Source organism: Lepisosteus platostomus, chromosome 6 (genome assembly GCF_059453375.1).
Source record: "Lepisosteus platostomus isolate fLepPlt1 chromosome 6, fLepPlt1.hap1, whole genome shotgun sequence".
NCBI classification, from domain to species: Eukaryota; Metazoa; Chordata; class Actinopteri; order Semionotiformes; family Lepisosteidae; genus Lepisosteus; species Lepisosteus platostomus.
Window position 1 is genome coordinate 18,726,790 of NC_142616.1, and position 26,097 is coordinate 18,752,886.

Genomic DNA, 26,097 nt, shown 5'->3' on the forward strand with positions numbered 1-26,097 from the left:
GTTAAAGGAAAATACCAAAGGGATGAAAATAAAATAAAAAGGAGGGCGTTGTAGGAAAGAATTTTGATTTATGGGGCCACAGAGAGAACACAGAGCGAGTGTCTGGGGAATGTGCTTTCTTCTGTGAAAAGAACAAAAAAATGAATTTTCCAAGATAATTGTTTTTAAGGGCGCTGTCTCTGAAGTGCTCTTTGTTTGTTTTTATTCATAATATTTCCAAATCCTCTGATTTTGATGTACTTCATAGCAGTTGGCAAGTGTAGCAGATAGCACACTTCTGATTCATATAATAAGTAAAGGGAAGCCTCACTAACATCAATGCATCGTTCTCTGCATAGATTTAGTTTTCTAGGAAGAGAGGAAACATTCTCTTCAGCCTTTGAACCCCATACCCAAGCGTCTGCCTGTTAGGGAGAGGGGGGGTGGTGGTGGAGTGAGCAATGGAAAGAGCTCCTTAAAGGTCAAGTGTTGTCACAAACAAGAGTTTGCTTAATTTTGGAAGTCACAGAAGATCCCTTTGTTAAGAACGGCTAATGGAATCCTTCTTGACACGTCTGTAGAGAAAATGTTTCAGTCTGTCTCACAAAAGTCTCACAGGCCGACTTATTTACCTCTTGGTCACAGGTTGAAGACATCTGACCTGAAATGCATGCAAACTAATGGCTCAAGTGACTGACATTTCAACCAATAACCCCAAAGTGTTTGTCCGTTGTCAGCAGGAGTTTATCAATCAGCATGTCTACATGAGCATTTGTCTATCGATCCATCTGTCTCTGTCCATCCAGCTCTTTGTCATTGTCTGTACGTCTGTTGTTTTTATTTGTTTTAAAAAAAGGGCCTGCAGAATTCACTTCTATAAGACACCCCTTTTAAAAAAGTGATTTTTTAAAAAATGGCATCATTATGAGGTGTGATTTAAAATTTCCTTTGAAAGTGTTAAACTCAGCATACATTAGCTGTAGTATGCTTGTTGATGAAACTGAGGAATTAAGGCTGAACTCTCACACCTTTTAGAGGTTGTTCATGATACGTGATTGTCTTTTCGGGAAGGTACTGTACATAGAGGAGGGATACCCTTTAAATAGAAGTGGCCTAAAAATATTTCTTTTGTGCAGAAAAAAAATAACAAGGTACATTTCGAGATTGCACCTGGACATTTTTCAGCTTTATTTTTTATCCACTTTTCAGCTTAACCCTGACACCATCTTTAATGTCGAATAGATTTATTTACAATTTTTTAAGCATCACGAGCTTAAACCTACACTCAAATCATACTTGTTACACAAGAAACCGAGCTGAAAGGTAGTGCGTGTGTATCGACAAATAGCAGCCTCGGCCGTGCTGTCGTTAAAATAAATAGAACGATCACCCATAAAAAAACCCCCAGAGTTCCCTATAGTTTTTTAGTGAATGTACATTTTCAAGAAAAGGCGCAGTGGTTTTGGTCCTTGAAAGAAGTGGAAGCAATGACGAGGGATGTCTGAGAAAGACAGGTGGAGGAAATGAAAGGAGAAGGGAGTCCGAGTGTCTCGTGGAAGGATCAGTCCACATCAGCTCTTCTCATCTCTGGTGTCTGCTGCGCCATGGCAGGGGGAGGCCTGTGCCTACTGCTTATTTTTCTGCTCACTGTTTTGGTAAGCTAATGAGGGGTGCCGTGTGAGCCACAGGCAAAGATGTGGCAATATTAGTTGTGACAGGGAGCTTGATCATAATTATCTTAACAAGGATAGGGTTAATTACACTGGAAAGTTAAAGTTCTTTCCGTTCGAATCAGACAGAGGCGAATGCGTTGTGATATTTTGCCGTCGTGATGTGACCGTGGAAATTGCAATGCGGATCTCAGGACTGTAGCAGGGCTCCTCTGGGAAGCCGGTGTGAGTGCTAGAGTGAGGTAACAGATCCTACCTGTGGGCTGAGATAATGGGCAGCTCTCGGGTCATTAGAGCTGTGGGAGAAAGCAGCATGCACACAAAGCTCAATGATGCTTATTAGCTTTCTCAAAAACAAGGCAAGACAGCTGCTGGTATTGACATTGTCCTTCTAATCCCAATGACTGCAGAACCAATAAGGAAACTCGAACCAACATACCCATCTGTATCTCTCTGCCTCTGTCTGTTAGGCACGTTTCTTTCTCGTTCTCTGTAATCAGTTTATCTATCTGTGTAAATTATACACATATGAGTGTGTATATACAGTATATGAGTGCATATTTACTGTGAAATGTAATCTTATTTCTTTAAAAAATCTTCAAATAGTGGTTAAGCAATAACACACAATTCAGCATTAATGAAGGTTTGGCATGCAGGCAGCAAAATATTAATGTTAATCATCAACACCTTCTATTAGATATGATCCCGTCCCTCTCCCTTGGCTATGAATTTAGCTGATTAAATCACCAAGTGCACACCGCAGTGGTGACATGAAAACAACAATTAATAAGCAACCCCCTGTGCAATGCAGCTCCCTTTTAACCGAGCAGCTAATAACATTACATGGCAAAAAAATATCAAAATCAGACAGGTGTAAAGGGATTTGGGCACAATTTTATTTGCTTGCTTGGGAAGTGAGTGTTATTGTGCTGCGTCTCAGTTTCAGAGAGAAAGAGAGCAGTTTCAATAGGCAACTCCCTCTAGTGTTCCAAGGCCTTTGTCTCACTTCATGCCTTGTCATTATGTTTCATGCCTTCCCTGAAGCGGTTTTTGGAGTTGGGCTTTCTTCTCAGTCCTAGTTGCCAACCATTTGCAGATCCACTCGATAAAAGTATTATATTTACATAACATAACTCAGGACAATGTGTATTATGGTGCTGACATTGACCAGAGCACAGACTGCATTTGTTCACAAGAGGCCTATCAGTGTCCCATAAGGTTATATTTGCATATCTGGGAGGTTCCTTCTTCTCGGCTCCTTCAGCATGTGCACAAATATGTTTTGATCTCAATATTCCTCACAATCTTGTTTACAACAACCTTTCTTAAAAATTTTAGAAAGAAAACAAATTGTGTATTAAAACGTTTTAGGCATCTTTTTGTAATCACTGGGTCGTTTTGCATTTCGGGAAAACTTTGCTGCTGATTGTTTTGTTTTAAAATAATCCTGTCTGCAGTATTAAAAATGCCACATGCATTTTTACAAACGGGAGAGCAGCACATAGGCTTCAGCTACCTTTCAGCTAAATAAGACACTTCATTTTCAGCGGGGGCTGACAGTTTTAAAAGTCATAGGACATTATCATAGGCTGCCAGTCATTGCTGTTGGAGGGATTAGGGAACAAATGTTATGGCCCCGTGCACCTTCCACTACTTGAACTTCACTTGGGCCCTAGCGCTGAAAAAGGCTCAATCGTGATTATGCACCGAGAGCTATATTAGAGTAAGGGGAAAGTTATTTTAAAAATAGATTAAAGATTATATTACAGCAGTCCGTCTCCAAACCCAGTGGGGCCTTCTGCAGAATTGTCCTAAAAAGTTATACCCATTACCTTTTGGTGGAATATTACAGTTCTGTGCAGCTGTGATGGATGACAACTTAAATTTGTGTCCAGGGAGTGAAGGTGAACTGTGACAGAGTTATTTATCTTGGGAATGGAGGTTAGGGTCAGGCAAAGCTGGGTGCCTCAAGGCACAAGACATTGACAAATTCATCCTGCAGACCCCATTTCTGAAGCCTTTTGTTTTGAATCCTGGCTACTCACTAACTGACCCTCATCCCTCATCCTGCCAGCGCGTGAAGGATGCCGTGCCGTGCCAGGGATCTCATTGCCACTAATTCTTGTCATTCACCCCTTTGACGGGACCAAACCAAAACTATTCCAGCTCCTGAAAGAGAGGTTGAAATATTTATTTCTCTACATAATAGCCTCCTTGATTTAGTGCCGTATCATTTTTCCTGTTGCCTTATCATTGCAGGTCATTGGAGGGGCTGAAAGCATTCACCGAGTTGGAAGAGCTGATTGTGGACAACAACCTCCTCGGAAATGACCTCTGGTTGCCCAGGTTACCTTGCCTCCATACCCTAACACTCAATAAGAACCAAATATCCTTTCAAAGGGGAGTTCAATGCCTTTTATTTTGTCACATTTACTTTAAAGGCGAGTTTATTAAACACGTTACATGGCTTATGAGCAGCTGTGCTTTTTTCTTTTGTCGTGGTCTCAGCTGTATGGAAGGTCAGTTATTTTAGTAGAGATTATACTTCACTTTACAGCTGAAAAATATTTGTTCTTATTTTTGGGGAAGATGACTAGGTTTTGTGCCAGGGTGCCCTCTAGTGGAGCAATGGCAATGAGGAAAAGGGAATATTTCTGTGCTGCAGAAGAAATGGAGACTGGAATTTTGTAGCGCATCAACAAATGTGAATAAAAACATCATAATATGTAGCATTTTATCCTTCGTATACAAATAGCATGCATTCATTTTAGATGTGATTGAAGCTTTATGAAAACACTTTACTTGCAGACATGAAGGGTATCTTTTAGTTTATGTACTGTAATTGTATTTTATAATTATTTACAGTAGTCTTTACAGTATCGGGGTGTAACAGTTCTTGAATTTAGCTTTTGCTTGTTAAGCAACTAATTTTTCCTCACTGCATTTTTCGAAAGGATTTCATGATTTGTGTGAGTATTGGCACTAAAAAAATCTGTGTTACTATTGCAAAATCAGCAGTAATGTAAACAAAATGTATTAAGGGAATTTTATTGCAGTCTGATCATTTCTGCGTAATTATTTTTGGGAGAAAAAAAGAACATATGAAACCATGATAAAAAGGGATTAACTGTGTCTTTTCACATTTTTCAAAATTAAATGTTAGTATATTAAGTGCATTATGAAGGATGCCTCAATAAAAAATAAAAAAACAAGTACATTGGGCATTATTATTTATGTGAAAATCCGTTAGTCAAAAACTGCTCTAACCCATGCCTCCAGAATATGTCTGTCCATATAGTTAATCAACAGACAAACACTAAGGTTCTCTTTCAGCAAAAAATAGTGGTTCTGTGAAGCTAATGTCACAGCCTCAGAACAGAATTTAGTTCTGAAGTGGCCTGCACATGCTAATGGGGTAATTATTTATGTCTTACAGTGACACAGAGGCATTTATATTCAAGTGGTGCATTAGTGCTGTTGTATTTTGACACTTTAGGCTCATTTTCCAATGAAGAGAATGTATTAGTGATGAATGTGCTGTGAAGTAGCTGTTTGTTTCCACGTTGGAAAAGTTTCATGGCTCCAGCAATCGCTAACCATTTTACCACACGGCATCCATCATTTTGTCAATGTTTTAATGTTCTGCACCAAGCCACCTAGGAAATGAAGAAAGAAACAAGGGACAAAACAGCTGAATTCTTTCAGTATATGCCAGAATCTGAGACTCGAATTTACCCCTGGTTTGCTGTCTGCACAATAACTCTTGACAGGCTTTTGAATGCCGTAGTAAATTTAATTGTAAGTTTTCAGAAGTATGCTTTATACCAATAGACATTGCTCCGTAAATGCTTTTTTAATTAAAGACGTTGAATCCTTAACCCTTTGCCCTTTGACACATAACCGATATAGAATCCCTGCTGGACCACTTGGCCGAAGTGACACCTTCTCTGGAGTATCTCAGTTTGTTAGGCAATGAAGCCTGTCCCAATGAACTTGTCAGCCTGGATAAGGATGAAGACGATTACCAGCGATATAGGTTAGCAAGACAGCGTTACAAAACTGCTTTCATTTTTTTCTTTTATTTGGTTATGTGTTTATTTTCGCCTTACCTTTGTTGGATTAAAAAAAAAAAGCAAACAAACCTAAAACACCGTTTTCATTAATTACAGCTGAGCTCGGCTAAGCTCATCTGAAAAAAACAGACGGGACAAAGCACATGACAAAAATCAACTGCTTGAAGTAGGACATAAAAGCAATCTTAGGATAAGTCCACTTGTTTTAAATATAAGAGTTTTAACAACATTACTTTGTGAGCGGTGCTTAAATCCTGAAAAGGAATTGTCACTTGTTTTGGGATGTTGCTTTTTCTCCTTCATGGTCTTCCTGCCACACAGTACAATCTTTGTGTGAATCACAAGGTTGCTTCCCACAATTTCTGCATTTTATTAGTATTCTGAAGGGGTGAGAAAAAGGGGACAGAAGTGTAAATAAGCCTTGTTCTATTTGCAAAAGATTTTTCTGGAGAAATAGTATAATATATGGGACATAATGAATTGCATTCTTAAGTAAAATTACATATCTCCAACAGTTTTTGAACTGAAGTAGCATAGCATTATTGCCATAATATTCCTCCATTAAACATGTTGCAAAAACTGGTGTCATTATGTTTTTCAGCTTCCATTACACTGTTCTGAATCTTAGTTTGCAAATCGATTTCATGTCTGAATTGTCATTAACATAAACGGCAGTATTTTATCCAGCCTTATGGTAAAGGATGATATATTAATCAGGCTTTCAAACAATTCCTGATGGAAGCAAGCTTCTAACACACTGTGCAATAACAATTTGTCAAGTTTTCAGCAAGAAACACGTTAAAAAGAAATATATACTTTCGGTTTACTGTTTTCTCTCTAAGTGCATTTTCTGACAATGTGTGCCATATTAATCATTTACCACGCAGAAATGCCGTAAAGGAGCCTTTCACTTGCAGAAGTCCATGCTTCATTTAGTGCTGACGATAGACATTCCATTTTGATTGACATTTTCTGTGGTTATGTGATGTAATATTTATGATGTGTCACAAAGCCGTACATCAAAATGAGCATGGCGTTGTTTCATTTTAATGTGGATTTTATATCTGTCAACATTAGGCCACTTGTAGGTCACTGTAGAACTTGCCTTAAAATACAATGAAAACAAGAAAACAAATGTAAATCAATATCTTGGTTATTTGAATGTTTTTTTTTATTTGAAAAATATGAGGGAATGACTTACTTCTAAAAGAAGCAGATTAACAGTACATTGTATTGAACTACTTCCTTTATCTGCTCTTCAACTGTTTCAAATTTTACATAAAAAGTCAAGAATCAAGTCAATTTTAGTTATTACTAACACAAAAAAGCAATGTATTAGCTAATAAAAATTATGTAAAGTGACTGGAATTTTTATTGTTATTTTATTAATTTTATTTTTAAATTTGTAAATTATGTGGATCTCCTTCAAGACTGTGTATTCTGCTCCTTCAGGAATTCTGAGATGGCATTGTAGAAGTAGTATCTATGTTACTACAGTTGGGTGAGAGCTGATGCAGTCTTTCAAAGCTACTTTAAAATAGTCTAATTACTGGAAGATCAAAGGTAAACTGATGCTTTTCCTACAGGATCATTTTACAACATCTGCATCATTTACCAAGTGGGTCTGACACATGAAACATTGCAAAATATTTTTAAAACGCATGCGACACAGAACTTTCATCAAAAGAAACTCAGCACTCTATTTAATTTTATACATTTTAATAAAAAGAAAATAAGCATATTTATGATATGTATGAAATTGATCGTTCTATGACTTTGACTCTTTTATAAGCACTCAATGACATCATTAGTGACAGAGAAGTGATGAGGTAATTTAACCTGTTGCATGTCAAGCCTGATTAAAAGAAAGAAAGATGAACACACTAAACAATATGCTTATCATGAGCACAACACTTTCATGCCATCAGTATTATGGAGGCTGGACAGTGCACTGTACAGACAAGTCAGTGCACAGCTTCTCACCATATTGAGTCGTTAAGAGTCAGCAATTTCTAACTTGGCAAGATGTCACAGCCAAACAATCTTTTATGTCTCTTAAGTATGGTGTGGGAGTCCATGAGATATGAATTCTCATCAAGATCAATGGAGAGGACCAGTTGTGGTGGCCTGGTCAGGAGTGTCTATTTACTACAGAGCAACACTTGTAGTAATTGATGGCAGCCTGCCTGTAAGTGCTACACTGATCAAGTCCTGGGACCCCACTTGCTGCCCTTCCTGTTGGCTCATTCGGATGTAACAGCATTCCAGCCTCCCTCATGCTGTTTGTGTTACAACAGCTTTTTGAGGGACAAGAACATTACCGTTATGCTGTCGATGCCTCGCTTGCCAGACTTGAGCTCCATCAAACATCTGTGAGATGTATTGGAATGCGCTGTGTAGCATCTAGGGCTCAGAGACCAGAGATTAGGCACTTGCTTCTTTAGGCTATTTGAGAGTAATGGGACAGAATCCTATAAGACAGCAACAGCAAGTTATGCTGCTTCCAATGGTGGCCACACACATTACAATCATAGACTCGTCAGTGAACATGGTACAACACTGTGAATTTGTTGCAGTTGCAAGTGATCAGCTCCTGTAAATACTTCGTATATCAGTCTATAAACATTATGCAGCTTTTGGGTATCAGGGCCGGATTTTGGTGTTCATAGGCCCTAGGCACTTTCACTCCGAAATGTGCAAAAAGTGGGGTAAATGCCAATTGAATTACTCGTCGATTGACATGATGCACTTCAAACTATTCTAATGCTAAACCACATGATTCATGGAGCAAGTTGAGCGACCATCACTTCGATACTTCTAGTTTCTAGAACAGCCGCTAGATACAGTAACATATGATTATTGATTTGGAACACCTAGTGACGATTGCAAGCAGCTCGTTTTTTGTTAGTCACTAGTGTTTCCCTCCTTCATAGGCCCTAAACATTTCATATGCCCTAGGCACTATGCCTACAGTGCCTAATGGGAAATCTGGTATTGTGGGATATATGAATGTTAATTAGCCATGTACCATGCTGATGAACCCTAATAAGGGTGACACAGCCCTTCGTGTTTGCATGTCTTGACTTATTAAGAATTAGAAGACTCATTAAATGTTTGTTAAATGTTAAATGTAAATTAAATGTTTCTAGAAAGAGCTTTGTGAAACAGTCACGGCTAATTATCTATGTCTGTTAGTCTTTCTATAAACTTAATAATAGATACTATAAAAGCACTCATCACTTGTGTGAACAGTAGTGGCTCAGTCTTATTTAGGGAACTTAAACAAGTTCAGTAAAGGTAAAATGGCAATTGTCCGCAGTGGAGTAACCGACACACAAACCCAGATACATTCCGCTGTGGTCGTTCTGGACACAGGGAAGGCATGTATGTGAAACCACATATTTCTCTGTGTGCCATTAGATAAAGTAGCTAGTTTGTGGCATGACAGCAGCCCCCTGTCTTCCAAAATTACTTACCTGGGAGCAACATTCTTGATATTACCTGTTGACAGTTTCAATGCATTTTCACCCTTTTGTTTTCCTTTACCCCCATCACAGATAGATTGAACCATTAATATCTCTGAAAGGCTGACAGAGGCCTGTCATCTTGGTCTAGCCAAGTGCTATCAGGTTATCTATGGAAGGTGGCCTCTTAACATTGCTATCAGGCCAGACTTGTGTCTTAAGCTATTTTCAGATTTCAGTATAGAAATGCTCTCAGTGCTTACAGAGTAACCTTAGTAAGAAGACATTACAAAGGATTATCAATAATCAGAATATTTGCTATGGATTTGCCAGAATAACCGTTGTTTTTGGCTGAAACAAATTATTTAAAAAAAAATTCTAACAAGACAGAAATGTTTTAAAAATACTGTCAATTCAAAAAGTATCTGATGGTTTCAAAGAGTAACTATCCTGCTAGACATCTTTTTTGTATATTTTAGGTTGTACCGTAATGTTGATGCTGAGGTTGCAGATTCTTACATTTTAAATATTTGTCCAAGTCTTTCATGTAAATGATGTCATTATAGTGTCAAATATGAGGAAACAAGTGTTTAAGATAAAAAAATGTAAACATTTCTTGTAGTGCTTTGTTCCTTCTTCAAGGTATTTTCTCTATGTTTTCATCAGTCAAGGAAGATGGTCTACTCTGCCATAACAAGGACTGTATGATGTCAACTTTGTTCATTGTCATACAAGTTTGATGTTGTTACCTGTGATCTCTGAGTGTTGAAAACTCTGGACTGCCTTTGCTATCTGCCTTCATCATCTTCATCCTCATCAATTTGTCTTTCACTGCTGTGTAAAGGATCTGTTGATTTTTTCTCTGAGATGCTGTCTTCACCTATATATCTGTCTGTTCTCACCCTCCACTTAGCTGGTGTCTCTATTTCTTTGAGTTTCAATGTTGACGTGCCAGTTCCTTCAATTCCTGCCTTCCTATGAAAGAATCTGTTGGCATCAATGTGTTTCTGCCATTATCTTATGACATTTTTTCTTCTCCTGGATTGAAAGATGCAGAGTGTCTGAAAGCTTTAAACATATTTTCTAATGTTACTTAGATGACAGCTTGGCAGAAGTAATCCATGTGGATATTTATTATTTTCTTCTTTATTTTTCCTGTTTACTTAGTGATTTTTTTAAAGGTGGTTATTTTTTAAAATGGACCAAGGGTGTTCCTCAGTAATGACCTGCTGGAATTAGCAGAGGGTATTTCCTGAAAGATAGCCTCATAGTAATCTGTTTTTTCTTTTCATAACATCTACTGTAGATCAAGTCGACATGATGTTAAGCGATTTCTGTGTGAAGCCTACTGTACATGGTCTTCTTACTGTAGATAATAATAAAAAACGTTATTTTATATAGCGCCTTTAAAGGTGGCTTCCCAAAGCGCTTAATGTAGATGAGGTCAAACCAGGTAGCTGAGGTTGCGATAAAGTACTAGAAATGCATATTTTCATTGATGAATATATTACCTAAATATAGGTCCAGAGTGAATTTAAACAAATCATATAGGTACAGGCCCAGTAGTTCCAGAACTATATATGTACAGTCATGTATGCTTGTGTGAGAGTGGCAGTTGTCCTCTGTGCTTTTTGTGAGATGCACAAACCTCTATAATAAATACTTTCTGATCTGCTAGATTCGCTTCACAGTTAGAAAGATTTTTTTTTTCTATGCAAAAAAACAGGCCCTGGGCTTGTCGTTGACAGTTGGGTGCTGGGTTCAAGTTCTGGTTTGATCTTTTCTATGGTTCTTAAACTGGTTTGTTCCAATTCTTTAAGTATGAGCAATGTCTCCCCGCCCAGTGGTAATTTCTGTTGTTTATTGGTTTTATCTGGAAACTCAATGTAGGCACTGACGAATGCTTAGGATTACCCAGCTTATAGAAGGTGTTACAGGACCTTACAGGTTTCAGCAGACAAGAAAAAATATTGAGAAATGTTTTTTTCAAAATTTCTTTGGCTGTGAACAAAACATAGCATTTCTCTTCTTGTGTCAAATTGAAAAGCTACTAACAATATTCTTTTTAGGTACTTTGTGCTGCACAAACTGCCTCATCTGAAGTTCCTGGACACCAGAAAAGTGACCAGACGGGAGCTAGAGGAAGCACAAGCTCGAGGCGCTTTTATGAAGGTGGTGAAGCCAGCATACAAGGAGGTAAGGCAATCTGAAGGAAAAAACTGCTCTCAGAATGATGGCTGTTTCTGGAACTTAATGGTAAGCATTCTTTCTTCTTATGTTGTTCTTCTGTAAGTTCTAGTGCTTATTCAAAAGTCTGAAAGAATATTTAAAGAGACTCAGTTTGATAACGGAGCTGAAAAATACATCTAAGGTCCTTCTTTTTGTAGTCTTCTTTTTTTCAAGTAATTGCTGTTACACCCAGCAGAGCCAGAGCTCGCAGCCCTCAGTCTCCACGGCAACTGAGTGTTCGCACATGAGCCAAACAACTCTCGGTGCCATGAGAAATCGATTGAGGTGGCTGTCCGTGCCACCTGCCTCCTCCTAATGGGTAATAATCTCATCATCTCCAGGCTTCTTAAACCATGCCTTGCCCATGGTCAGGCGCTCTGTCATTGAGCTTCCTACTGAATTAGAAAAGTACCCCCAGTGTGACCCAGTCCATTATAATATTTAGAATATTCTGCCTGAATCAGCCCGACTGCACGATCTCGAGATGAAACCACACAGCCAGGCGGTTTTCCATCTGCCCCTGCTCACTATGCCTTTACAGCAATCAACCAGACTTGTGGGACTGTGCAGCTTTCTTGTTCTCCAGACCTGCTTGACCGTGTAGCTTCTCTGCTCTGCTCAGCTGTGCCATACCTTCCCCTTTCCTTTTTCAGCTTGACTGCACTGTGCATCCCCTGTTTCGTCTGTCCTCTGTTTCCTGAACAGCATCCCGAGCTCCTGCCTCTCCACTAGCCTTTGCTGGGACTAAGCACTTTCCAGCTCAGTGCCATGTGGTAAAGATCGCTACACTGTTAATGCAGGTCATAATTTATCAAGGAGCTCTAGTGCCTTCTAGTTTATCGTATAGTAGAAAGTAAATGTTTTTCACACTTTCAAACTAATTTTAAAGGCACTAGAAGTCTCAAAGAAGTTTTTCAAAGAATTTTGCTTTGACACATTCATTGAAGTGAAAGTGTCTTATAAATTAAATCTCATTATAACATGCTCATAGGAGAGTAACCTCTAGGTTCTAGAAAATAAAAACAAAATCTGTCTTGTTTAATGTTATTAATGTTACGTAAACATATTTCAGTGCATTTTAGACACCCTGCTTTACTCTGTCACTCACATTAGAAACAAAATCATTTGTTTTGGTGTCAAAAGAATATAAGTGGTGCAAAGAGTGTCATCATTCTATTCTCAGAAATGAACAAAAACAAATCATTCCCCTAACCTTCTTGCTCTTTTATTGCCCCACTAATTTAGATGTGTGGTAATGCCACAGACGAGCAGTTACCATAATCTAATCCATCTTTTTTTCTTCTTGTCCTTCTTCTGCTTTGTTTATACGTGCCTTATTGTCAGAACCCTTTACAAATCCCTAATCTGAGGTCCTTTGAAGAAATGATCCCGTAATGCTTGATCACCACATAAGGGAGTTTCTTTTTAATGATCAGATTCTGACCTCATGTCATATGCACAAGCCCAGATCAAAGTAGACGGCGCCTGTCCAGTTGGGGCTGTGTTGTTGAGCGTGACAGCACTTCACATCAGAGCGACAGCTCACGTATACAACAGTCAGAGTTGCTTAATTATGCTCTGGCCTTATAATTATTCCTCTGTGCTTTTTTGTGAGGCTCACAATCCCTTATAATAAATACCTTCTGATCTGCTGGATTTGCAGTTGGAAAGATTTTGTTGTAAGAATTGATTTTATGCTATTGGATAGTACTAAAATATTTATCGTTTCTATCAACCAGAGCCAGTCTTTTCACTGTCACAGGAGTCATAAATTTGGGCTATGAAGTGAGGAGATCACTTATATTTGATTTGACTGAGTTATACAACTTGATGTAGTAAATGTATGTCAAAAGATGCCTGACTAAGAATTTACAAATGGAAAATGCATGTGGTTTTAACAACATCTTTCAGAATTATTATTTATATTTTTAGTTGTTAAGTTTCTTAGAGTCATCACAAGACACTCTGGCTCTTTTTAATGCTTTACCTCAAAATTAGCGAATAATAAATGACTAAAACAATAACACTTCAGGACTCTTTATGATATTGTTTAGGGATTATTCTTAGCATATATTTTATAAGAAATAATATATTTTGGGGCACGGTTAATTTTGTATTATATTTTTTTGTCACTGATTTTCTGCAATTTAAGATCTCCGTGGTGCGTAGCTCAGGGCTGATAAAGTCTTACTTTAGACTGCCATGCATTTATATTATTTAACATAATTGTGATTGCTAATAAGACCGTGCTAAGCTGCCACAAACTGTAATGGTTAGATTTAACAGCCAGACTCTTATTGTGCTGATTATTAAAAGTTGTAGAAGAGCTTGAAGCTCTGAGCACTTAGCCTTCTAACACCTGGTTAGCTATGAAGTCCTATGTGTTGCACTCCACTTCCCAGCTGAACAGCTCTGAACTTAAAGAAAGTATAGCATTCGAAGCTCACTGACTTACAGGCTCCCATGATGCTGAGCAGTACAGGTAATGGTTCTTAACTTTTAATTAAGAGTTGTCGAGAAGGCTTAATTTGACTTGATTAAATTAATATGAGGTACTATTCATGCACGAAAACATTTTTTTTTTCAAAAGCTGGAAATTTTGAACATTGTTCTGTTTAAATACATAATTTTGAGACTATTGTATTCGTGATTCATATGTGAACCTAGATTTTTTTCTTATTCAATAAACATTACTTGTTACATATTATTATTAAAAGACGCAGATGAAAATGTTTGAAGTTTAATAGTTAAATGTTTACCAATTATCTGTTCTATATGGGAAATACTTTAAAAAGTATAATTTTTGTGTTTTGTCTCTTACTATAAACATCATAATTGTTGTTGAAAGAAAAAAAAATGCAGTTTATAAACCGTGGCAAACAGATTTTTTATTCTATCTTTTTATTTGTGAAAGTGAAGTGTGTTCTGAATAAAAAGAAAATGGATCATTTTTAAAATAAAACAAACTGGGAGTAGAACTTCCATAGAAGGGGCATGATGCTTAATTATAAATTAGCATTATTCCTGCAGCAGAAGATTTACTGTGTCTTTCATGAAGTAGACTCTCCAGTAACACAAACAACACGGACTTCGTAATCGTGTTTGGGAATCGAGATTGTCTCCAAGAAAAAAGTTATTGTAACCTAAAATACACAACACTTAAAAAGTTTACAATGAAAAATTACAGGCTTCAATTCTTAGAACACAAATGTTGACAACAAAGACCAAATGAGGGACTTGGCCAGCATAGTGATATATACAGTATATATAAAATAAGCAAAGAGGATAATAAATTTTAATGAATATTGAAGAGACAACTGTATATGATGTTTTTCTGTGAGATGAATCTTTTGTTTCTGATTACAGAGTAAAGCCTGGATTAAGAGTGTTTTATGATGAGAAAACTTAACTTGTATTTAAGAATGACTGGGTATGATTGTGCCTATGTTTTTATGAAGCTAAAATATATCGAGACCTGCTTTTGTAAATGTCTCCCATATATATTCCACATATTTCCTCATAGGAGAAACTGTTGAAGCAATGGTCATAGGCCTAAAGTGAAGGAGAATTAGCATCAGCATTTGATTAGTCAAAATGAAAGCCAAAGATCAATGATATAGCAAGCTGATATAGTAAAGTCCTTTGTTGAAGGATATTAAGAAATCTAATCCATTATAATGCAGAATCCTCCATGATCTGTGTAAAATTAAACTTCGGGAGTAAAGAGAACCTTGTGCCATGGTGAAGCAATAGACGGATCTTGCTGGGAACATATGTGGTTTGAAAAAGGGTAGGAGTAAAAGCAGACCAGTCTCAAACATCCTGCGTGTGTTCAGCAGCACTGTCATGGACGAATTTACATACTGTTTGTTTTGAGGTTGATAAGAGCTGATATGGCAGCCATAACAAGCTCTGTAGGGCATGTGTACACTCTGTCCTTAATTGCCTTCATCATCATCATCCCAACAGTCTGCTGGCCAATAGAGCAGGTCACCAATTAATGGGGACTGCAGACAAACCCATGAGGAATGTGGGCACTGGAGACGATGGCATAATTAGATATTTGTGTTTGCTTTCATGTTTTGTTCAGTAGGGTGTTCTACACTAAAAGACAGGGTGCCAATAATAATGTTACAACACAAAGTAATTAGCACCCTTCTTGTTTCTTTTGCTAAGTTTCCCACAAAGTGACAGCCTTAGTAATTGAACAAAACTCATTTAAGTGTTCAGTGGAATCCCTCTAAATATTTCTCAAAAACTGCAAGAGCTTAGATTCACTAAGCCCAGGGCTTAATTTAAAACAAAATGAAGGTTGATTTTGGTGTTGTGTTATTGTCTTGATGTCCTGAGGCAGCAGAGTTGTACATTTTTCACATAATTATTTTTAATTAATGCACATGTTTATGGCTTTTTACCAGCTCTTCTGGCTTTGTGGGAACTTAAAGTATTTTAAAAATAGTAATGCAGGTGGGCATAGGAGTACTAATCTCAGCAAAATGCACATTTTATCCAAAATGTATTGAATGGCTGCTGATTGGCTGGTAAGAAGATATTTGTTTTAATTCTAAAAGTTGAAAGCATTTGTTGTAGCTTCTCAACATTATCATATAATTATCATAATTTACATACACCATTTAATCCAACCTACCTTTTACTGTAGGTATCCATGCACATAGAATTCTGTATTTACTTAGTGCTGACCTCTAAAACATGAGCAAGCATAGCTCAAACCAGGAGGCCTAATCCTATATGAAGCTGGGGTTGTAGAGTGGGACACGTCACACAGCGTATGGGATTGCTTAGAACCTTATCTTGCCCTCAGAGGAAGCATACATTTAGAACTTCAAACAGCATTACATTGAAAACAAGCAACACTTATGTGAGAGTCTGTTTTCTGTTTGCAACGTGTGACCAAAACCACCATTTTTTTTTCCACAAAACTCACAAAAGGATTAACATTAATGCCAAAGCCTCTGATGCAGTAAAATTAAGAAATCATACGTTATGAAAGTGATTTATGTCTATGGTTAATCCTGAAGAATAAAAGGAACTGTTTTGAACTTTGGAAACCTCAGGAGTCACGTCAGAATTGAATGTGACCGCGATCCAGGCTGCTGCTTTTCAAACATGGCATTTAATATAATGTACTTTGGTGGACCATATGTCTTTAATAAAGCAGCAGTAAGCCTTAATACAATATGAAGACCATAACTTTTCAAAATTCATAACCTTTTCCATGGCTCCAAAATGTTAACCAGTGAGTGAGTCTCACTTGCTATAAAACATACATGTAAAAAAGTGTCTTATTAATCCACTAAGACATTTTGACAGTCAGGCTGTCACAAACTGTTTAACTTAGAAGTCCGTTTGGAATTCTGCCTTTTCCCCTTGCATTTTCAGAACTGCAATTAAAACCTGACTTTCGTCTATTATTAATTTGGTGTCAAACTGCTTTAACCACATATTACTTAAGAGCTAACATTTAATTATTTGGCTTTAAGAAGCAACATATTGGAATCTTTGCTGCTTTGTAAATGAGTGTTTCTGTTTTTATGTGCATAAGGGTATTTTGGTTTGTGATGCTCTCAGCAGCTTGAATGTGTTTAAAACAGTCTGTCACTCTTGGTTTGGTTATGTTTTCAGTGAAAGGTTAGGCTCTCTACACAGACTCACATGTCTGCTGTGTGGACACATCGCAGAGAAGCTGAGAGGAAGACAGCAAACTAAATCAACACTGCAGTTATAACTGGGATACGTAAAAATAACTGGCACAGTCTTTCTTATTTCAAAATGTCAGAGATGATGCTATACTAATGCATCTGGTCTGATACATAGCATTGATAGAAGAAAAAATATATTTCACAAGGTTTTTTAATCCTTTTTTAATTTCTAAAAATTTGGAGTTAAATATATATATAAACTAAGAGTTGGCAAACAAGAAACAGCATTCTGCCGATTTTTTTTTTTTCCTTTTTGTCTATAATAATGACCACATATGCAGGGACATAAGAAAGGTTACAAATGAGAAGAGGCTATTTGGCCCAACTAATCTGTGGTAGGTAGTATCTAGTTGTTCAATGGATTTTATCCTGCCATTTTGTGGAAGAAGCCAGGGTAACACCTTCAAAAGCATACTGTAACTACTCAGCTTGTTCCATACTCCCACAACCCTTTGTGTAAAGAAGTGGCTCCTGTTATCGGTTTTAAATGTTCTTCCACATAGTTTTTGCTGTGTCCTCTTCTTAAATGATTCAAGAAATGCTGTTTATCTTTTTTTTTTACTTCAGTTGCCTCATGTGGATCACAGAGTGGATCATGGGATATGAAATCCCATGCTATGGGCCTGGCCTTTTGGCACAGCAGGTTTCGGTCACGTTTGGGTGGATAGCACAGACAGCGGTTTGAATCTGGGATACAGCAGTGTGCTGCATCTCCAGGGTTGTATCATTTTAACTCTTATTACTTGTAAGGACTATCTAGAGATCAGTCTTTGCCAAGACAAAGAGCAGAAAAAATCTCAAATTGCCCAAATCACAGTACAGAGAGGAGAAATGCTTTCAAGTGGATTGTTCTAAAAATGAGTGGAGAAGAAAGGTATAACATAATCTTCCGTATTATAACATACATAACGTACATTACATTATAACTATATCTTCCTTGAGATCCAATTGGTGTAAAGAAGTACCATTTCCTAAAAACATACTGATTCTCTGTATGCTTTAGGAAAATAAGTTTGTGATCTGAGTATGTAATTGATCATCTTAGTAATAGCACGCTGGGCATTGTTAGTTACCATGCTAAGTTCCATGAATTTATCTGAACTGGAGTATCACACCAGTAGAAGAAGGAATGTGGGCCTGAAACAACAGCAACATGACGTGGCTCTGAGATCTCCCACCCACTTAAAGGATGGAGGTGTCTAGATAACAGTACAATCCACTCACACAAGACGATTAGTTACTTCAGCACAGTGTCCTTTGCTCCTGGACCCAAAGGGCCACAGGGCCTTGGTTTGCATCCCACCTGTGTTCTTTATAGTGAACTTAATTAGTGAGCTATTGCTCAATCAATTATTGATGTACCTGTACATTAAGAGCCGTGAATCCCATCTGTTTCTGTTCTGCCACAACTGGAGCAAGGAGTACAGGTTTAAGGGAATGGCCCTTGGATGGGCTCCTACATTTTATTGAGAGTTGCACAAAAAAAGCTACACTTCCTGGTTTCACTGCTTCGTTGTGAAAGAAATGTTCTTTTGTATCTATTCCACAGATAACGAAAACCAGGCTTCAAAAGCACAAAGTTTCAGGCAAGCTCTGAAACTTGATACCTGCTCAAATTCAATCCCTCGGCTTTGGGTTCAAGCGGGATTTGTACAAAAACTCTAATTTTTTGGCAAGTTTAGGCAAACCTGTAAAGAAAATAAAAACAATTGTAGGAAACAACATGTAGCGTCAAAGTTAGTTGTACAGTTAATTATTTTCTGATCCCATTAATTTGGTGTTGGTGATGTTCATAACAATCATACAGATTGCAAAGAAAAAACAACGCTATTAAGATATCGAAAAACTTAGAAAGCTTATTGTTTTAAGGTAAAAGAATGCCTAAAGGTTGAAGGATGTGTTATGGACAGGTGAACTGACCATGTGTTAAAAATGCACGTTTTATCCAACTCAATACGAGTGGCCCATTTATGGCGATCCTCTCTTCAGGTCAAAGCTTGTGATATTGTTCCACTGCTGTCCTCTTTATAGTGTTCTAGGGAGGGAAATTCAATTAGCAATTCATGTAGTTAAGATAATTAAGGCTTAATTCATGTCTCTATATTCATAATATGCAGAAAAGGGAATTTCAGATTTAGAAGATTATAAAGGATGAGTTTTGTAAGGGAAGAGCTTGAGGGGTGTAGTGGTTAAGTACACACTATATCAGCCATCATTTTTGTTTCTATTTGTTTATCCATTTGTCTCCTTCCAGTGCTGTGAAATACATCCTTGCAGTGCTCATCTCTATACTTGGGACTTCCAGGTTCCCTCGAGCATCCAGAAAATTATGAACAGCATGTCGTAGTGCTCGGCATGAATGTGCCTTTAGTGTGCACGCCAAATCATTGCAGGAAATAAATCACCAGGAGTGAAAAAGCACAAATATCTTATTGTTCTCAATGGGGAAACTAGCAGTACTAAATCAAAGACCGTAAAAGACAAGTAGTTTATGGGCAAGACAATCAGAGACTGCTGTATTTCCCAAAAATGTGTAAGTATACATCTCAATCTTGCTTATTAAGACGATGCAAATCTATAAATTGCAATATTAATGTTTATTTCTGGTCTTACAACATGCATAATGCATTATTACTTCCTTGGAGCTGAAAATCTTTTACTACAGCTGAGAAATCTAAAGTGAGCAGTGTGATATTTGGAAGCATGAGCCATTGTCACAGGTAAACAAAAAGAGGAAATCTGTAATCTTACTACAGCAATGTTGATATACCAGCCTTTCGACAGCCACTGACAGGACTAAATATGTGAAGGGTTTCAGAGTGAAAACAAAAGCCTTTGGTGTGTTAAAAAAACATATTTTTGGTGTGTAGAGTAATTAAGTACTGCAATTCAGTATTACCATAAAATCCAAATCGATTTTGCCATTCCATATTTTTTCAAAATTGATCCCCAAGCTTGTCCCTTTGGAATCATTTTGCAAACATTTTGTGAGTGGTAAAGGCAGACCTACTGTACGTAGCTTGACAAATCCATATTGTAGCCCTCAAGGGGGAAAGATCAGCTTCGACTAAGGATTGATTCCTGGTCGCTGGCTTCTGAGGCAAGAGAGTTACCTCTTCGCCAGAAAGCCCAACCCCTGTGGCAAAGAGAAAACTCACTCCCTCAGCCCCCACGCCACGAGGGGTGAGCCTGTTACAATGTGAATCTTGTTCTTTTTCATGTGTTGTATTGATGAAAAATGTGTTATTTTAGTCATGGTCACATGTGGGATTTTCTTATGATGAGCCTGAACAGAAAGCTGTGTGTTCAAGTCAATGTACTGCTCTCTACGTATGTGCGCGAGGGCTGACTTGGCGTTGTGCTCTTTCTGTTGCTTAGAACGCAAACAGGAAAGAGCTGTGCATTTCCCTCCGGAGGACCTGCTGCCCAGGGCTCGCACACATGGCCATTTTTTAACATGACGGCAAAGAGAAGTGCAGTGGTTCAAGCCGAGCCGCTAAGTTCCTCTGCAAGTGAACTCCCAGATGGGGCGAGGCTGGGGCAAGGCTGCTGTCCACAAAGACAACTGCAATTAGAGGGGTGACTCACAGTTTTCAACATGAATCATATTCAATTGCACATTATAAACGGACTGTAAAAGTTTAAAACCTATATGATTGTTGATAATTACTGCACGATTGATATATTAGCTTGTTCAAAGTAAAAATTGCAAGGGTGTGTGACCCAAACGTCTTTTGACCCTGGCTGCATGAATTATATATATATATTATTATTGTTGTTGTTATTGCAAGTTTAAACAAACTCTCTACAAGCAGATGTTTCCATGTGTTTCTCTCAGACTTGCCTTGTAATTTGAACCAAAGTCCTGTTTTTTTTCTCAAAATAAAAAAAAGACTATCTGCGAATAACCATTCCATTTTTCAGAATGTTTTTTGGAATGCTTATTTAAATTATTAAGTACTGTAGGAATATTGGTTGAAGTCATTTATGGGCAAGGCCAATAAAAAATCATTCATTCAGGAAAAGGCTTAGCTGCATGCCTGCTGTTAAGCAATAGAACATCGCTTATCTGCTAAGTATTTAGATTTATCAATGAAAGCCAAGAAACTGAATGCTACCATTTATCACATTGAAATACACACTGTACCTTCTAGCTGAAAACATAGGCCTTGTAGAACTTCAGATGTTTTAAACTAAGTGCAAACTTGAGTTACATCAATCTGTAGCTTTTCCAGGTTTTCTTGATGCAAGTTTTGTGTAAATCTCATTCAGAGGTTTGAACAGATACCACATTAACTTTGACATACAGTACATACAGCCACTGGCCGTCTAGACACTCTTGAGTCTGTCCAAATGTTGTTTTTTTCTTCTTCGAATAAGCATTGTTTTTATGCTGTTGTCAAAAACCATTTAATGCTTTCCAGTGGAGGAGATACCTGTGAGATTCCAAAACAGAAATTTGTGATTCTCATGAGTTTAATGAATTCTTTCAGTTTAGCAAAAATCTTTTTCCCAGTTAAACCAGATCTTTCGTTTGCACCTGGAATTATTTAGATGTAACATTCCACTCAAGGCTTTTATGATTAATGTGTCCCTTCCTTTTATATTTTTTTCAAAAGCCTCAAAGCAAATCTGGGTTTGCTTAATTATTACCGAACTGCTGTTTTATGTCAATTATGATACCTATTAACTGATGTTCTTTGCAATTATAAAACACAGACTGCTGGTTCAATTTTCTTTGCTTTCGGGAAGGACTTTAATCCCTGAGCATAATTCCTTATAGTTTAATTGCAATTTAATTTTTTGTTTTCCTCAGATGATTATAAGATGTTGCCAGCTTAATTAAACACAGATGGCTTGTTTGTGAACTCCTTTGTATTCATATTTCCACTTATGACTGTGCTGTGGTATAGGTATTGAAGGAAAGTGTTCATGAGGCAATATTTAAGATAATGCTTATCATAACATTCCCTACCACTTCATCATAATGTGACAATTATATCCATTAAACTGGATCCATTTAGAACCTAATCCACTTCTTCCATAAAATGTTTTTGTTCTAGTTTACTGCCTTGAAAAACATATAATCCCGAACTCAGAAAAATGTAAGTTTTACTTCAAATTGCTGTGAACTGTAAACACAATTTAAAGAACATTCAAATATGTTATGTACTGCAGTGTGTGTTTTTTTTTTCAAAAGACGTGCACTTTGCAAAAGAAATTCTAATTGAAAATGCAGTCTGTGTTATACCGAATAAATATGATGCCTTGTATAGTTTGTGGTGCTCACGATGCATTTTATGTGGCACTGAATAAAAAGTAAAAAAATAAATCCAAGTATTTCTTTTTTGTCTTAGGACAGGTGACAGTATGCAATTGAAACATATAATACATTTCCTGGCCTGAAGGAGATACAAGTTCAAAGTTTCTGGAACTTTTTTTTTTATTTTGTCTGTTCTGAGGGATAGTTGTTGATTTGCAGAATTTAAAGAAGATGCCAAATGAAAGTTCCTCATTTAAGTTTGTGCTTACACAAGGCTTCTTTGTGGTTTTTAGAGCCTGTCAGACTTGTCAGGCACGGTAAGAAAAAGTATATTGTTTCCAGCACTTGGATTCCTTTCCCTCTGACATCTGCCACTCTGTAAAGATGATAAATTCTTGCCTCATTAGCCAGGGGTGTGGGATTACAGGCTGACAACACATTAATCACCAGCTTCTGTGGCAGGCAGACTAGCAATAGGCATTGTTAACAAAACTTTTCTAATATGTCACTCTCCTCTGTGACAGCCTGTAATCAATCATCGTGATTGGCAGTGCTGATAGATTACACTATTTATACTTTGTGTAATGAAAGATAGCGTTTCCACCTACTGTCATTCCTAAGACGACGATAGTCCATTGCTGAATAGAAACATATACAACAAAAAAAACACAGACCTTGGCTCAGCATTGTGAACTTAAAGCAGACAATGTTCCGGCTCCTTTGTGGATGCTTTCAGTAGGGGCGTATTGTTTGGTAACCTGGTAAAGCCGGCACTTTAAATGAGTCTTCAAACCAACAGCGCTGTTGGTATTTGTGTCCCCGTCGCTGCCTGGTCAGGTTCTGGCAGGTAGATGTCTGGGTCAGGCTGCTGATAGCTCTGGCTTTTCTTCTCCCACATGTCTCATTCTGATTTCGATGAAATATGTGAGGCTTTGACGCACCAGGGGCAGATATCCTTCTGCCTTCCTGTAACTATGCAGAAGGCCAAGATTAAACCTACACAAGTCTATTAAGGAAGGGACAGAAGAGGGCTCATCTGCCGGAGCAGTGAGCTATCATAAAAACAACTCGATTCATAATACCGGCAAGTAGCAATACACAGGATCAGTGAAACATTTGAATTGGAATTTTGCAACCACACTGTTCGCAAAATCATATCTGATAATATACTCCTTGCATGAAATGCACAGCAAGTTTAGAAATGAAATTAAGATGAGCTGAACGTTTGCTGGACAACTGACCCATGGTTGGTCAGGAATGACATTCCCTTTGGATATTGTTTGAGGCTTTTCGGTGGTCCTCCAGTGATTCTCACCCTGCTTTGAAAATGGCTGATGTATAATACGTATCGGTCGGCACAGTGGTGCAGTGGTTAGCAGCGCTGTCTCAAAGCGCTGAAGCCCTGAGTTCAGTTCTGGACCTGGGATGCTATCTGGAGTTTGTTAGTTATCCCCATGTTGGTGTGGGTTTTGGCCTGGTATTCCGATTTCCACTCACAGTCCAAAGACATACTGTACTGGTACATTAATAGACCAAATTGAGTTTGGTGTGAGTGTATTCAAGTGTACTGGTGTCCTGTAGAGGGTGTATCCTGCCTTTTGCAGAGATAGGCTCTGGCTCCCTTGCGACCCTGTACTGGATAAAGCAGTAAGAAATGGATGGATTTATTGATCCTGTAAGGTCTTATGGATATATACACCTAGGGAAGGTGTTATGTTTTCTGCCTGTTGGCTTCACCTGGAAGAATATTGAGTCTCTTCAGTTTTTCTCTTTGTTGTAAGACTAACTCCTGTTTTGTGTTCAAAGACCAGAAGGGAATTCTGTCAGGCTTTTGACAGCAAGTAAATGTCTATCGTTTCTTAAGAAGGAATACCAACTGGAAATGAGTTAACTAGACCGTACTTCAGAGAGCTAGGCAACACACCCTTATGGATACAATCACAGATAACTTGCAACAGCATCATCCAGACCTGACATTGCTTTGTAAGTAGTGTAGAATTTAGTGACATGTTCAATGGATCCTGTCAGTTGCTCGATTGAATTCTCGGCCCACTGTGTCTCTGCTTGAAACATATTGGTCAATTATTTTTAAAGCTGTCTGAGATGGAAGACAGTGTTATTTAGTGCGTATTAACTGTGCATCATTAAGGCACATTGGGATGTAAATAACACAGTAGAACTTTATTTATTTTTATGTAAAACTATAAAAACCTTCAGGAAGTGTGACCTGTCATTGTTTTTTGAGATCTATTCACAATACATAAGACATGTCCCTGATTGCTTTTCTAGTGTTTTATAAAAGACACTAAATTATCCTTAATCTTTAACTGCTACACTCAGAGCACATACATCCTTCAGAAGTTATCTGTACGTGTTTTTTTTTCTGCATTTGCTTGGCAGAATAACACTTAGTGCCTTGGTACAAAACTGTAAATGAACATTCACCTGTCTAACTCTTGCACTATGCTAGAAAACAAAACTGTCTAAATCGACTTCTCATTCCACTTTGAGTCAGTAGCCAGTGACACCTGTTTCACCAGTAGTAAAAGTTATTTTCAAAGCAGAAGTATTAAGTCTTTTTAAACAGGTATGCTTTCTAATTGATATGCAAAATCACATTATTCATGGTGACTGTTAACTCTTAAAAAACACCATAACTTGTTTTATTTTTTATTTCATTTTATTAGAAATGCGTTCCTAAGAAAACACAAATATACCGTATGCCTATTTAATGGATTAACGTTATAGTTACAATGCTGATGAGCACTAAGCAGGATGTTAATTCCTCCAGTGTATTCCTAGATTCCTACCCGACTAAACTGATTTCCAGTTTTCTTAATACTCTCAGACCCATTGTATAATTACTGCCCACATATACTATATTAAGTTCAGGTGGGTAGCTGCATCAGCATGTGTAGGCTGCAAAGGACCAAGTAATAGGGTTATTCCATACTGAAAAAAGAAGAGAGAAAACACAACGTTTTGGCCGTGGAGCCTTCTTCAGGTGTGAAGAAGGCTTCACACACCTGAAGAAGGCTCCACGGCCAAACCATTGTGTTTTCTCTCTTCTTTTTTTCAGCATGGAATAAACCTATTACTTGTTCCTATACCATATTAAGCTCTATACATGTTTCCTGCTAATATTAGACCATTGAAAAGAAGAGCACCAGTTCTCTGTTTTTCCCTGTGATCATGTGGTACAGAGTTCTACTTCTGCATTCTGTATTCTGTCTCCTTTAATACCTAGAGGCTGGAAACTTTCTGATGGTTTGTGCAGCAGAACTAACAGATGACTAAAAAGCAGTAGAGGATTCAATTTACAGAATTGATTTTCAGCATTTACGTGGAATGAATAGATTTGAACATTGTGTGATTAGAAATATATTCAAATATTTTTTAGAGCCATCCTATTGACGTATCCAGTACAAACATTTTATTATGTGTTATTTAATAAACATAACTTAAATTCTGGATTTACAGTACACCTGAATTTTAAACTACTCTTTATGTGCACATACATAAATGAGATAAAATGTACACATTAGCAGTGACATTTCCATTATACTTTCTTTAAATTTGGGTGAGCAGCTGGTTGGATTACTACATTTATTTTAAATCGACATGTGCATAGAGGATGGCCATGTAGTCAAGTTAGCTCTTAACCGAGAGCAGTCAATTGCCTATTAACAAGACCTGTAG

The 26,097-nt window shown here is 37.6% G+C and overlaps 1 protein-coding gene across 3 annotated transcripts in view; it reads left to right on the forward strand.

The window, feature by feature from the left end:
• The window catches only part of lrmda (leucine rich melanocyte differentiation associated), a 335,929-nt gene that overhangs the window by 205,060 nt on the left and 104,772 nt on the right, over positions 1 to 26,097 (forward strand). For all 3 annotated transcript variants that reach the window (XM_088634563.1, XM_088634564.1, XM_088634562.1), the window contains 3 exons: positions 3,909 to 4,040; positions 5,551 to 5,685; positions 11,256 to 11,382. In XM_088634563.1, coding sequence (XP_088490689.1) covers positions 3,909 to 4,040; positions 5,551 to 5,685; positions 11,256 to 11,382 — 394 coding nt within the window. The remainder of the gene's footprint in view (positions 1 to 3,908; positions 4,041 to 5,550; positions 5,686 to 11,255; positions 11,383 to 26,097) is intronic.